The 12,613-nt window shown below is 41.9% G+C and overlaps 1 protein-coding gene across 1 annotated transcript in view; it reads left to right on the top strand.

Moving 5' to 3' along the window:
- The window catches only part of LOC141060147 (uncharacterized), a 142,051-nt gene that overhangs the window by 106,781 nt on the left and 22,657 nt on the right, over positions 1-12,613 (top strand). Inside the window, 2 exon segments of the mRNA XM_073556426.1 lie at positions 227-284; positions 3,676-4,580. Coding sequence (XP_073412527.1) covers positions 227-284; positions 3,676-4,580 — 963 coding nt within the window.

Here is a 12,613-nt window from a genome sequence, read left to right as displayed (position 1 = left end):
GAACACAGCGTCCACTTCGCAGTAGAACAAGATCATTTCATACAGAGAATTGACAGGAAAATTTCCGTCAGTGTGTAAATGATAAGGTTGAATGGTAATTCTGCTTGATCACCAATTGAGCAGATCCTTCTCCTTTACTTGCATTTTTTTTCTCATTCACCTGGATTTAAGATAAGCCAGGATTCCTTTTCCCTTCTCTCACATATTCACTGTGGTGTTCTGGCAGGAAAACTCCAGTGGAACAACGTGTGGACCCGAAAACATCACATCGGTGTCAGTGAAAGGTAAGAGCCATCCATAGATCTTGTTTTACTGTAAATTTCTTTATTAATGAGATCACTTCCTCATCGTGAATATTTCATTTATTGCCATCATATTCCATGGCACTTATACAATGTGATACAATGTGGACAGATACAGCACAAGTCAAAAGTTTGGACACCCCTGTTCATACGGTGGTTTCACTTTTCCAATTGGAATGTGCATATTTTTGTCAGTGGAGTTTTAGTCTTTCAATTAGAAATCGTCCAGACCTGAATAAGTAAGATGACTTGTTCTCCGTGAACCCACAAAAATAAGGCAGACTGCTGGGTATAAGCAACATGATAATTATCACATATACAGTACAGACCAAAAGTTTGGACACACCTTCTCATTCAAAGAGTTTTCTTTATTTTCATGACTATGAAAATTGTAGATTCACTCTGAAGGCATCAAAACTATGAATTATCACATGTGGAATTATATAATTAGCAAAAAAGTGGAAACAACTGAAAATATGTCTTATAGTCTAGGTTCTTCAAAGTAGCCACCTTTTGCTTTGATTACTGCTTTGCACACTCTTGACATTCTCTTGATGAGCTGCAAGAGGTAGTCACCGGAAATGGTTTTCACTTCACAGGTGTGCCCTGTCAGGTTTAATAAGTGGGAGATTTCTTGCCTTATAAATGGGGTTGTGACCATCAGTTGTGTTGTGCTGAAGTCTGGTGGATACACAACTGATAGTCCTACTGAATAGACTGTTAGAATTTGTTTTATGGCAAGAAAAAAGCAGCTGAGTAAAGAAAAACGAGTGGCCATCATTACTATAAGAAATGAAGGTCAGTCAGGCCGAAAAATTGGGAAAACTTTGAAAGTGTCCCCAAGTGCAGTGGCAAAAACCATCAAGCGCTACAAAGAAACTGGCTCACATGAGGACCACCCCAGGAAAGGAAGACCAAGAGTCACCTCTGCTGCGGAGGATAAGTTCATCCTAGTCACCAGCCTCAGAAATCACAGGTTAACAGCAGCTCAGATTAGAGACCAGGTCAATGCCACACAGAGTTCTAGCAGCAGACACATCTCTACAACAACTGTTAAGAGGAGACTTTGTGCAGCAGGCCTTCATGGTAAAATAGCTGCTAGGAAACCACTGCTAAGGACAGGCCACAAGCAGAAGAGACTTGTTTGGGTTAAAGAACACAAGGAATGGACATTAGACCAGTGGAAATCTGTGCTTTGGTCTGATGAGTCCAAATTTGAGATCTTTGGTTCCAACCACCGTGTCTTTGTGCGACGCAGAAAAGGTGAACGGTTGGACTCTACATGCCTGGTTCCCACCGTGAAGCATGGAGGAGGAGGTGTGATGGTGTGGGGGACTTTGCTGGTGACACTGTTGGGGATTTATTCAAAATTGAAGGCATACTGAACCAGCATGGCTACCACAGCATCTTGCAGCGGCATGCTATTCCATCCGGTTTGCGTTTACTTGGACCATCATTTATTTTTCAACAGGACAATGACCCCAAACACACCTCCAGGCTGTGTAAGGGCTATTTGACCAAGAAGGAGAGTGATGGGGTGCTACGCCAGATGACCTGGCCTCCTCAGTCACCAGACCTCAACCCAATCGAGATGGTTTGGGGTGAGCTGGACCGCAGAGTAAAGGCAAAAGGGCCAACAAGTGCTAAGCATCTCTGGGAGCTCCTACAAGACTGTTGGAAGACCATTTCCGGTGACTACCTCTTGAAGCTCATCAAGAGAATGCCAAGAGAATGCAAAGCAGTAATCAAAGCAAAAGGTGGCTACTCTGAAGAACCTAGAATATAAGACATATTCTCAGTTGTTTCACACTTTTTTGTTAATTATATAATTCCACATGTGGTAATTCATAGTTTTGATGCCTTCAGAGTGAATCTACAATTTTCATAGTCATGAAAATAAAGAAAACTCTTTGAATGAGAAGGTGTGTCCAAACTTTTGGTCTGTACTGTATATGTGATAATTATCATGTTGCTTATACCCAGCTGTCTGCCCTATTATTGTGGGTTCATGGTTGGGGATTATTGTCTGGTCTGGGTAGTTGCTGTTGCCATGGATATGGCCAGTAAACATATATACCCTTGGGGTGGCATCCACGTGATCTGGTCATGTGGCTGCCTCCCTGGCCGGCGCATGTGTTAACGGGTGCTGGTATTGGGCTCTCTTTTAATATAGGATCCCTTGCTGTACAGTATAGCGGTGGTGTTGCCTTGGCAGAGGTGTGTGAATATCTTGAGATTTCACTGCACTTTCTTCTCTGGCGCCTGCACCGTGTGCTGCTTGTGGTTATGGGCTCCGGCTCTTGTGACGGGTCTGCGCATGCGCAGAGACTGTGACAGGCGCATCATGTGATCGCACGCTGCGAGAAGCCCCCGCGTTGTTTTGAGCCGAGGATTCATGGGAGTGAGAAGGAGGATGTCCGGGTCATCTGCTGGATGAGAAGGTATCTATGATAGGCCACTGGGGTTGGCGCCATGACCTTTAGGGTTGTTTATTGGCTGACAGAAGTACATAGAGGTTTGTGTATATAACCGTCCATGATTGGTATACTGTCACCGTGGTTACTGTTATGCTATGTGGCGATTGGTGGGTTTACATGGGGTACTGTGTTTACTTCTGTATATATTTGTTTTTTTTTATAACGTCTGTGATGTGATAAGTGGGATTTTTGTAATATATTGTCCTTTTGAATTTATATGTATCTGATGGATGTAATTTTGTATTATATGTATTTATATGTGATGGGTGTTACCTGAGTGGTGATTGGCTGTGCCACACCATAAAAGGTCGCCATTTGTGCTACATGTTGTACTTGAAAAAGGTCACAATATGGCCGAAACGTTGTATTTGGTAATGGCAGAATACATTTTTTGGTCACTTTTTCACCCGGATTGGATGCTGCTTTTTTCTACAGTTAGAGGAGACGTCACCAATCCACCATCACCTGAAACCTTTGATTGGCTGCAGTGGTGAGGTGACTTGAACAGTGCGTCATCAGATTTATACATCTGTATAAGAAAGGATCCTTTACAGTTAGAGTAGTCAAACAATGGAATCCCCTACCACAATACTACATGTTCAAACTACCATGCTGCCTATATTATGGGTTTTCTGGAATTGTTTTGGCCATTATTGTCTGTTGTCCTTTTGTACATATTATATATTTTGTGGTCTGGATAGAAACATCTGCCACTGTCTCTACAACACATAATAGTCTAAGCTTTCTACAGACAAAAAACTTATAAACCCTGTTTTCTATGGATTTTCTCCACTTTTATACATAGATTTCTGACGTTGTACGTTGTTTTCTTACTGTTATGCTATTGTCTTCATAAAGATTTTTTGCTAATAAAGTTTTTTGTTTCTTTTTTCCAGGTGAAGTCGAGTCGAGAGTCTTCAGTGGAGTGGAAACTAACAATATCAGACAAACTATGTCAGTGTTTGCCAATGCACCCATAGTCCTTCAGAACAGAGATTTACTTACAGATACTGCAGTCTCCAAGCCACTGTCTTTTCATGCGAGAATTCACAAAAACGAAAGGCCATTTCCATGTTCAGAATGTGGGAAATATTTTAGTCGGAAATCGGGTCTTGTGGAACATATGAGATTTCACACCGGTGATAAGCCGTTTCCATGTTCAGAATGTGGGAAATATTTTAATCGGAAATCGGGTCTTTTGGAACATATGAGATTTCACACCGGTGATAAGCCGTTTTTATGTCCTGAATGTGGGAAACGTTTCCCTTGGAAAACAAATCTTAACAGACATCTAAGAACTCACACAGGGGAGAAGCCATATTCATGTTCAGAGTGTGGGAAATGTTTTATTTTAAAATCGGTTCTTATTGACCATCAAAGAACTCACACAGGGGAGAAACCATTTTTATGTCTTGAATGCGGGAAAGGTTTTAGTCAGAGACAAAATCTTGTGGGACATCTAAAAACGCACAGAGGGGAGAAACCATTTTCATGTTCAGAATGTGGGAAATGCTTTCTCTATAAATCAAATCTTGTTCAACATCAGAGAACTCACACAGTGGAGAAGCCATTTTCATGTTCAGAATGCGGGAAATGCTTTCTCTATAAATCAAATCTTGTTCAACATCTGAGAACTCACACAGGGGAGAGGCCATTTTCATGTTCAGAATGTGGGAAATGCTTTATCCATAGATCACATCTTGTTCAACATCAGAGAACTCACACAGGGGAGAAGCCATTTTCATGTTCCCAATGTGGGAAACGTTTTAGCGACAAATCAACTTTTATTAGACATCATAGGACTCACAAATAGGACAAGACATTTTAGTCTTCTGATTGGAGGAAATGTCTCACGTGTGGCACTTTGTGATGTTCATCTCCTTGATGTAAATAAACAAGAAGAATCTTCAATTTCATTAAGTGAGTGCCGGTCTTTTGTATCAGTGTTGTAACATCTGTGAGTGACGGTCTCTGTCGCCTATGTTTCTACTTCAGTTATTGGGTGGCACCGCTTTTTGTTGTGATGACACGTGTCGGTGGCAGTCATGTTAAACTTCTGGGACCTTTGATGCCGCTAAGTCAGGGAGCCATGCCATTAATTCTTGTCTGGTTTTTGTTACTTCCTCCCGAGAGACCTGGGCAGGACTGTTTGTTAAATAAACCCCCGGGCCGCCTCTGATTTCCACTGACATTCAATAAGTTTTGCTTATCTGGTCTAAAGACTTGCCGTAATCCTTGCTTCTGGTTGTTAACAATTCCGAAAAGAGGGAAGAATAGGAAGCATTTAAGGAAACCAGGATGGGTGAACACAGAACTTAAGCACATGCTAAAAAGGAAGAAAAAAATGTTTATAAAATGGAAAGAGGGAGGCATATCTAAAGAAGAATATAATGCTGTCTGCAGAATCTGCAGGGCACAAATCAGATTAGCTAAAGCTGAAAATGAATTGAGGCTTGCAAGAGATGTCAAAAGCAATAATAAAGGATTTTGGGGATATGTCAAAAGTAAAAGAAAAGTCAAAGATGCTATAGGATTTTTACAGGATGAAAATGATGAAATGGTAAGACAGGATGTTGAGAAGGCTGAACTTTTAAATTCCTATTTTGCATCTGTTTTCTCTCAGAAAGGAAATGTAACATCAACTGTTATTCACTGTCCTATTAAAGGAATAGAAGAATCCAGGATATCTATAAACAGAAAGATAGTGAGGAAACACTTAGCTAACCTAAATGAATTCAAGTCTCCAGGTCCAGATGAATTACACCCCAGAGTACTGAAGGAGATAGCAGAAGAAATTTCTGAACCACTCTCCATAATCTTTGAAAATTCTTGGAGAACATTAGAAGTGCCAGAAGACTGGAGAAGAGCAAATGTTGTTCCTATCTTCAAAAAGGGGAAGAAGGTGGACCCAGGCAACTATAGGCCGGTGAGTCTGACTTCTATACCAGGAAAGATCTTTGAACAAATTATTAAACAACATGTAAGTCAATACCTGGATAAGAATGAAGTGATCAAACAGAGTCAGCATGGGTTTGTAACTAATAAGTCATGTCAGACTAACTTAATTTCCTTCTATGACGGTATCACTGATTGGGTGGATCAAGGAAATGCTGTAGATATAGTATATCTTGACTTCAGCAAAGCATTTGACAAAGTCTCTCATACAATCCTTATTGAAAAAATGACTAAGTATGGAATGGACAAGGCAACTGTTAGGTGGATTCATAGCTGGCTTAGTGATCGGACCCAAAGAGTGGTCGTAAATGGCTGCACATCCAGTTGGAAGAATGTCTCAAGTGGGGTACCACAGGGCTCTGTCCTGGGCCCTGTATTGTTCAACATCTTTATCAACGATTTAGATGAAGGAATTGAGGGTAAACTGATTAAATTTGCTGATGACACAAAGCTAGGAGGGATAGCTAATACTAGAGAAGAGAGAGAGAGGATTCAAAAAGATTTAAATAAACTGGAGAAGTGGGCAGTAACTAACAGAATGGTTTTTAACAGGGAGAAATGCAAAGTACTACATCTGGGCAATAAAAATGAAAAAAGCATATATAGAATGGGAGGAATAGGGCTAAGTGACAGCACATGTGAAAAAGACTTGGGTATACTAATAGATCACAGACTGAATATGAGTCAACAGTGTGATGCAGCAGCAAAAAAGGCAAATGCAGTTCTAGGATGTATTAACAGAAGCATACAGTCTAGATCACATGAAGTCATTATTTCCCTCTACTCCTCTTTGGTCAGACCTCATCTGGAATACTGTGTCCAGTTTTGGGCACCACATTTTAAAAAAGACATCAACAAACTGGAGCAAGTTCAGAAAAGAGCGACCAGAATGGTGACCGGTCTGCAAACCCTGTCTTATGAGGAAAGGTTGCAGGATTTGGGAATGTTTAGTTTGCAAAAGAGAAGACTGAGAGGAGACTTAATTGCTGTCTACAAATATCTAAAGGGCTGTCACATTGTAGAAGGATCAACTTTATTCTCATTTGCACAAGGAAAGACTAGAAGCAATGGGATGAAACTGAATGGGAGGAGACACAGATTAGATATTAGAAAAAACTTTTTGACAGTTAGAGTGATCAATGAGTGGAACAGGCTGCCACGAGAAGTGGTGAGTTCTCCTTCAATGGAAGTCTTCAAACAGAGGCTGGACAGACATCTGACTGGGATGATTTAGCGAATCCTGCTTTGAGCAAGGGGTTGGACCAGATGGCCCAGGAGGTCCCTTCCAACTCTATGATTCTATGATTCTATGGTCTCCTGATTTATCCTGATTTCTGACTTGTATTTTCAAATACTAGCAAAAACTCCGGCCCGCTAAAAAGGTTCCAAAGATACAATTAATTATGATGCATTTATACTCGGTTCAAAAAGAATGATGCAAGCAAAACAGGTATGTGCAGTTTATTATAGGTACATATATCAACGTTTCGCCTTAACCAAGCCTTTATCAAGAGATAAAAATAAAGAGATTACCTTAGGAGACAAAGAAGTCCAGCGTAACTAGTCCATGATAAAGTGCAGTGTGAGCGGCCAGCATGTGTCTTATATGTATACTCGATTGCCGCGGTGAAGAAGAACTTCTGGGTTACTCGCAGCTGACCGTGGGACAAAATAACTTATTTTCTGTCATTTCAGATACAGGTATCTCTTGGCCGAAACGGTGATATATGTACCTGTTGGATATACATACCTGTTGTGCTTGCATCATTCTTTTTGAACCGAGTATAAGTGCATCATAATAAATTGTATCTTTGGAATCTTTTTAGTGTGCCAGAGTTTTTGCTAGTATTTGATTATTATTCTCCAGAGCACCTGCACTATTTTTCAATTGGCATCCGTGACCTCCTGGTATCAATCCAGTGTGATGGCCTTTCTTCCCAACAGCTTGCTCCATCAGTCAGCAGCTGACTCTGTGTCCGCAGGCCATGGGTACCTGTGTAAGTCCAGATCCATGTACTTGGGCTAAAGTCATGCGATAAGAACTGATCTCAGAGGCCTCTCATCCAGCCAAATCAGATCTCCTGCTTGCACTGATGAGGGGCAAACTCCCCAAAACACATAATTACACTAGAATAAGTCCTATAGGTAAGAATATGGCACTTCCTAGAGACATATAATGGAAAGAATTCCGGACTTAAGTAATAATATTAGCCAAAAAAATGAAGAGATCCAGAAAAATATATTAAAATCACATATTTATTAAATACACACAAATAAAAAATAAAGAAAATGCCCAGTAGGAGGCGCTCAAATGCCCTAACCTATATAGTAAATATGCAGCATATATAGGTAATGAAGTCAAACAAGCAAAGCATATAAAAAATCATAATAAACTCCAAACATCCTCAGAAAGTAAGGCAAATCTATTAAGTGAATAAAGTGCAGCCGCAAAGTAACTGCTGAGTATAAATTCCTATATCAATAAAGGTGTGTAACCAATGTAAATAAGGTACAACGGAAAACATGACATCTAAGCCTAAAGGGGGTTTTACACTAAGCGATATCGCTAGCAATATCGCTAAAACGTCACTGGTTTTGTGACGTTATAGCGATATTGCTAGCGATATCGCTATGTGTGATACTTACCAGCGACCGGCTCCCCCGCTGTCCATCGCTGATCGCGCGAGAATGTCCGGCTCCATTTCTCGTCGGGCGCTTCCTGCTGAGACTTCCTGCTGTGACGACGAGCGACGCTGGACGCGGGCGGGAGGACGCAGGATCGCTGTGTGTGAATGGTAAGTATCGTGCGCTGCGTCGCTGCTGCATCGCTGTGAGGTCTTTCTGTATGAAAGCTCACTAGCGATCATTTAGCGATGCACCAGCGATCCTGACCGGGTGGGATCGCTGGTCGGATCGCTGGTGCATCGCTAAATGTAAAAGGGCCTTAAGTCCCTATACCCCTGCAAATAATAACAAATTGCCCAGTGAACCAAATGAGGATGAATGAGCCAAAAGTGATATTACCTAAATGCTGTGGACACAGGTAACGAGTGCTGCAGCCTTCTCCACCCCAACGCGCGTTTCGCAATAAGCTTCTTCCGGGGGCGTCCCGGGGTATACTTTGTTACTTTGCGGCTGCACTTTATTCACTTAATAGATTGGCCTTACTTTCTGAGGATGTTTGGAGTTTATTATGATTTTTTATATGCTTTGCATATTTGACTTCATTACCTATATATGCTGCATATTTACTATATAGGTTAGGGCATTTGAGCGCCTCCTACTGGGCATTTTCTTTATTTTTTATTTGTGTGTATTTAATAAATATGTGATTTTAATATATTTTTCTGGATCTCTTCATTTTTTCGGCTAATATTATTAAGTCCGGAATTCTTTCCATTATATCCCCAAAACACATGTCAGCATAAAGGAATTTCTGGTTCAGTTTCTCATCCTAAGTCATTTGGCAAGGGTCAATAACGGGTTGATATTGACTTTTAAAATAGCTATCCCTAACAGATGGAGCTACAATTTAGTTCTCTTTCTCTCTGAAGAGGCTATTTGCAGCTAATATTGCTATGTATTTACTGTCAAACTAGTGGAATTAAACTGACAATAATTAGTTCAGTACCAGGATCAATATCCCAGGAGATATCGGATCAAAGAAAAGAGGGCAAGACAAAGGGATAGTCAAAACACGTTCCAAGGATCAGGCAGCAGAAGATCAGAACTCGGAACAACAGAATCAGGAAAACACTCACCAGGAAGCACAAACTACATCTGACAGGGATCAAGGGCAGACAGCTCAGTTAAATAGCTTGAGCAATCTCCAGAACACCTGAAGCAAGTCCTGCACTTCCAAGTCACAGATTGGGCAGCCAAGCTGTCAATCAAAACACTAACAACTTAACCCAGTTTCCATGGGACAGTATAGCAATCACTGAGAGGAGGAATCGTGAAAACATGACATTTCACAATCTGAGGGTGGTCGCGGCAGTGATAAGGAAAGGAGCTGACATACTGTCAAAGATTCAAAACTATTGGAGTATTGTCAAAAGCTTTCAGAATGTAGAGGAAGAACACAGCATCAGCCTATTTATCCAACGTCAGTCCTGCAGAGCCCAAAACATCATCATTGCTGCATGTGAAACACTATTGAAGAAAAAATGACAACACTATAAGAAGATGGAAGTGTTGTCTACGTTTCCCCTGAAAGATGCGTATATTGTTACAATGCATTTTATGTGCGACATGTTTAGTGACATATGTTATTAGTAATAGAGTTGTAGTCTGCCCAGCAGTAGGGAGTTAATAGGGACAGTTAGGGTTAATAGTTGGGACAAGCCCAGGTTGGGTTAAAGTGAAGGGACAAAGACAGTTTCCTGTCAGGAAATCAGATAGGGCCCAGCCTGCAGCAGAAGCAGACTACTGTCATGTAGAGACAAGAGACTGTGGGCACCTACCCGATCCGTCGAACTAGAGGGCACCCTGGTCTATCACTATTCTCCAGATTACCCTGGATGGTGGAGACGCCGGGGTCTCGTACCTTGCTATGCTCCTATCTTAACCCCTATCTGTTCCATGGCCCACCCAAGGGAAGTGTGAGACCAAAGTGTATTGGAAAACAATAACTAGACAGTGGTAAACGAGGATAAAAGAAAACTACAATAATACAAATACACTCGCAAAACAACAGAGTGTGAAACAGGAGGATTGGGAGGCACAAACGGAATGCAGAAATCTGACAATCTCTCCAAACACTGCACTGAACTTCTCCAACTCCAAGCCGAGAAGTGCAGAAACCATCACCAGAAACCTTCAAGTGCCGTGAAATCAATGGTGATATATAAATAAATAATAATAAGTGCTAGTGACGAGCATATATACCAGATAGGAGTGGCCAACTCAGAACAGCTAAGAAAATTCAGGATGGAGAACTCCAGGAGATCAACTGAACTGATTAACCTTTGTAATGACAGAGCAATGAAAACTTGCACTATTTAATAGGATGGTAAAGCAGTTCTAATCAGTGCAGGAGTTCGTATAACCAGAAGCCGCAATCTTCTGGCTCGTCTAAGTCACGGTATCCCTGTGAAGGCATCTGGGGGCAGGAAAACAAGCAACGAAATACCAAGCTTGCTAGTCCAGAAGTTCCAATGCGTAAGCAAGCAGGAAACCTACATACTAGTACCCCTAACAAGAAAAGAGGAGGCAGAACCGCAGGTTGAAGTACAAGACTATCCCTCACTGGACTGTATTGCTGTTCTGGGTTGTGTTGAAGGAATTTTGGGACAAAAGCAAGTAAGCCTAGAAGAGGTAAAGAGACCGTGTGTGACGATGCACCATGTTGTAAAGGAAAAGTTCATGAAGTTATGTATCGGCTATCTATCGTATAAAATCCTCAACAAGTTAATGTTAAGTAAAAGACTGTTTATTGTTGTCTGGTGGTCTTTCTCATAGAACCTCTCTACATCCGGTCCTGGCCAACCAAAGTCACCAACATCATGCGGCCTGTAAGGTCTTAGTGCCCCTGTAGACAAAGTCCACACACCCAGCCAAGACCCCATCTTCATATATCGATCTGTGGCGCTGAAGACGAGTATCTAGCCTACGGCTACTGCCCCACAACACATTACACTGGTACTAAGTAATAATGTAAAAAAAAATGTTCAAAAATACTTGTAAAAATGTAAATGGAGACATCTGTAAAGGCAGATGCTGTAGCCAGGTAGCGACAGAAGTGAAGAGGATTCCTGATGGGATGAACTGACCTATTGTACTGAAGAAGCCTCATAATATGCACCATATGCATGGCCGGCCCTACCAAGACTGTGTGTTCATTTATTGCTCCTGCTCCCCTAACTGCGTGTTCAGGCTATGTGGGCACGTTGCGGATTTGCCTGTGGAATTTTCTGCTCGGACTCTTCCTCTCGGCAGAAAACGCAGTTCAAAATCCACGAGGATTTGATGTGGATTTTCATGCAGATTTGTATGTGTTTATGTAAGCTAAACAAAGATACGTTATTTAACAAAAAAAAAAGAATTGTGATGTCATTTCCTTGTCTAACCTCCTCTTTCACATTCTCCATTGATGACCATAATATCATTACATACCATGTTCAAATATAATGTTTACAAACGCAAAACAAATATAGGTGAATATGTATATACTAGATGGTGGCCCGATTCTAACGCATCAGGTATTCTAGAATATGTATGTAGTTTCTTTATGAAGATTTAATAATAATGCAATAATGCACCTCCCAATCCTGGTATGCATGGTCCCCTCACCCCCCAATCCTGATATGTATTGGCCTCTCACCCCCCAATCCTGGTATACATGGTCCCCCTCACCCCCCAATCCTGATATGTATGGTCCTCTCACCGCCCTTTCCTGGTATGCATGGTCCTCTCACCGCCCTTTCCTGATATGCATGGTCCCCTCACCCCCCAATCCTGATATGCATGGTCCCGTCACCCCCCTTTGCTGGTATGCATGGTCCCCCTCACCTCCCTTTCCTGGTATGCATGGTCACCCTCACCCCTCTTTCCTGGTACGCATGGTCCCCCTCACTCCCCCTTTGCTGGCATGTATGGTCCCCCTCACCTCCCTTTCCTGGTATGCATGGTCCCCCTCACCCCCCTTTCCTAGTATGCAAGGTCCCACTCACCCCCCTTTCCTAGTATGCAAGGTCCCACTCACCCCCCTTTCCTGTTATGTATGGTCCCGTTACCCCCTTTTCCTGGTATGCATGGTCCCCCTCACTCCACCTTTGCTGGTATGTATGGTCCCCCTCACCTCCCTTTCCTGGTATGCATGGTCCCCCTCACTCCCCTTTTGCTGGTATGTATGGTTCCCTCACCTCCCTTTCTTGGTAT

Source organism: Dendrobates tinctorius, unplaced genomic scaffold (assembly GCF_039654945.1).
Source record: "Dendrobates tinctorius isolate UK_male_01 unplaced genomic scaffold, ASM3965494v1 ptg000232l, whole genome shotgun sequence".
Lineage (NCBI taxonomy): Eukaryota > Metazoa > Chordata > Amphibia > Anura > Dendrobatidae > Dendrobates > Dendrobates tinctorius.
Note: the sequence above shows the minus strand (reverse complement) of the source record. Positions and strands in the feature narration are given on the sequence as shown.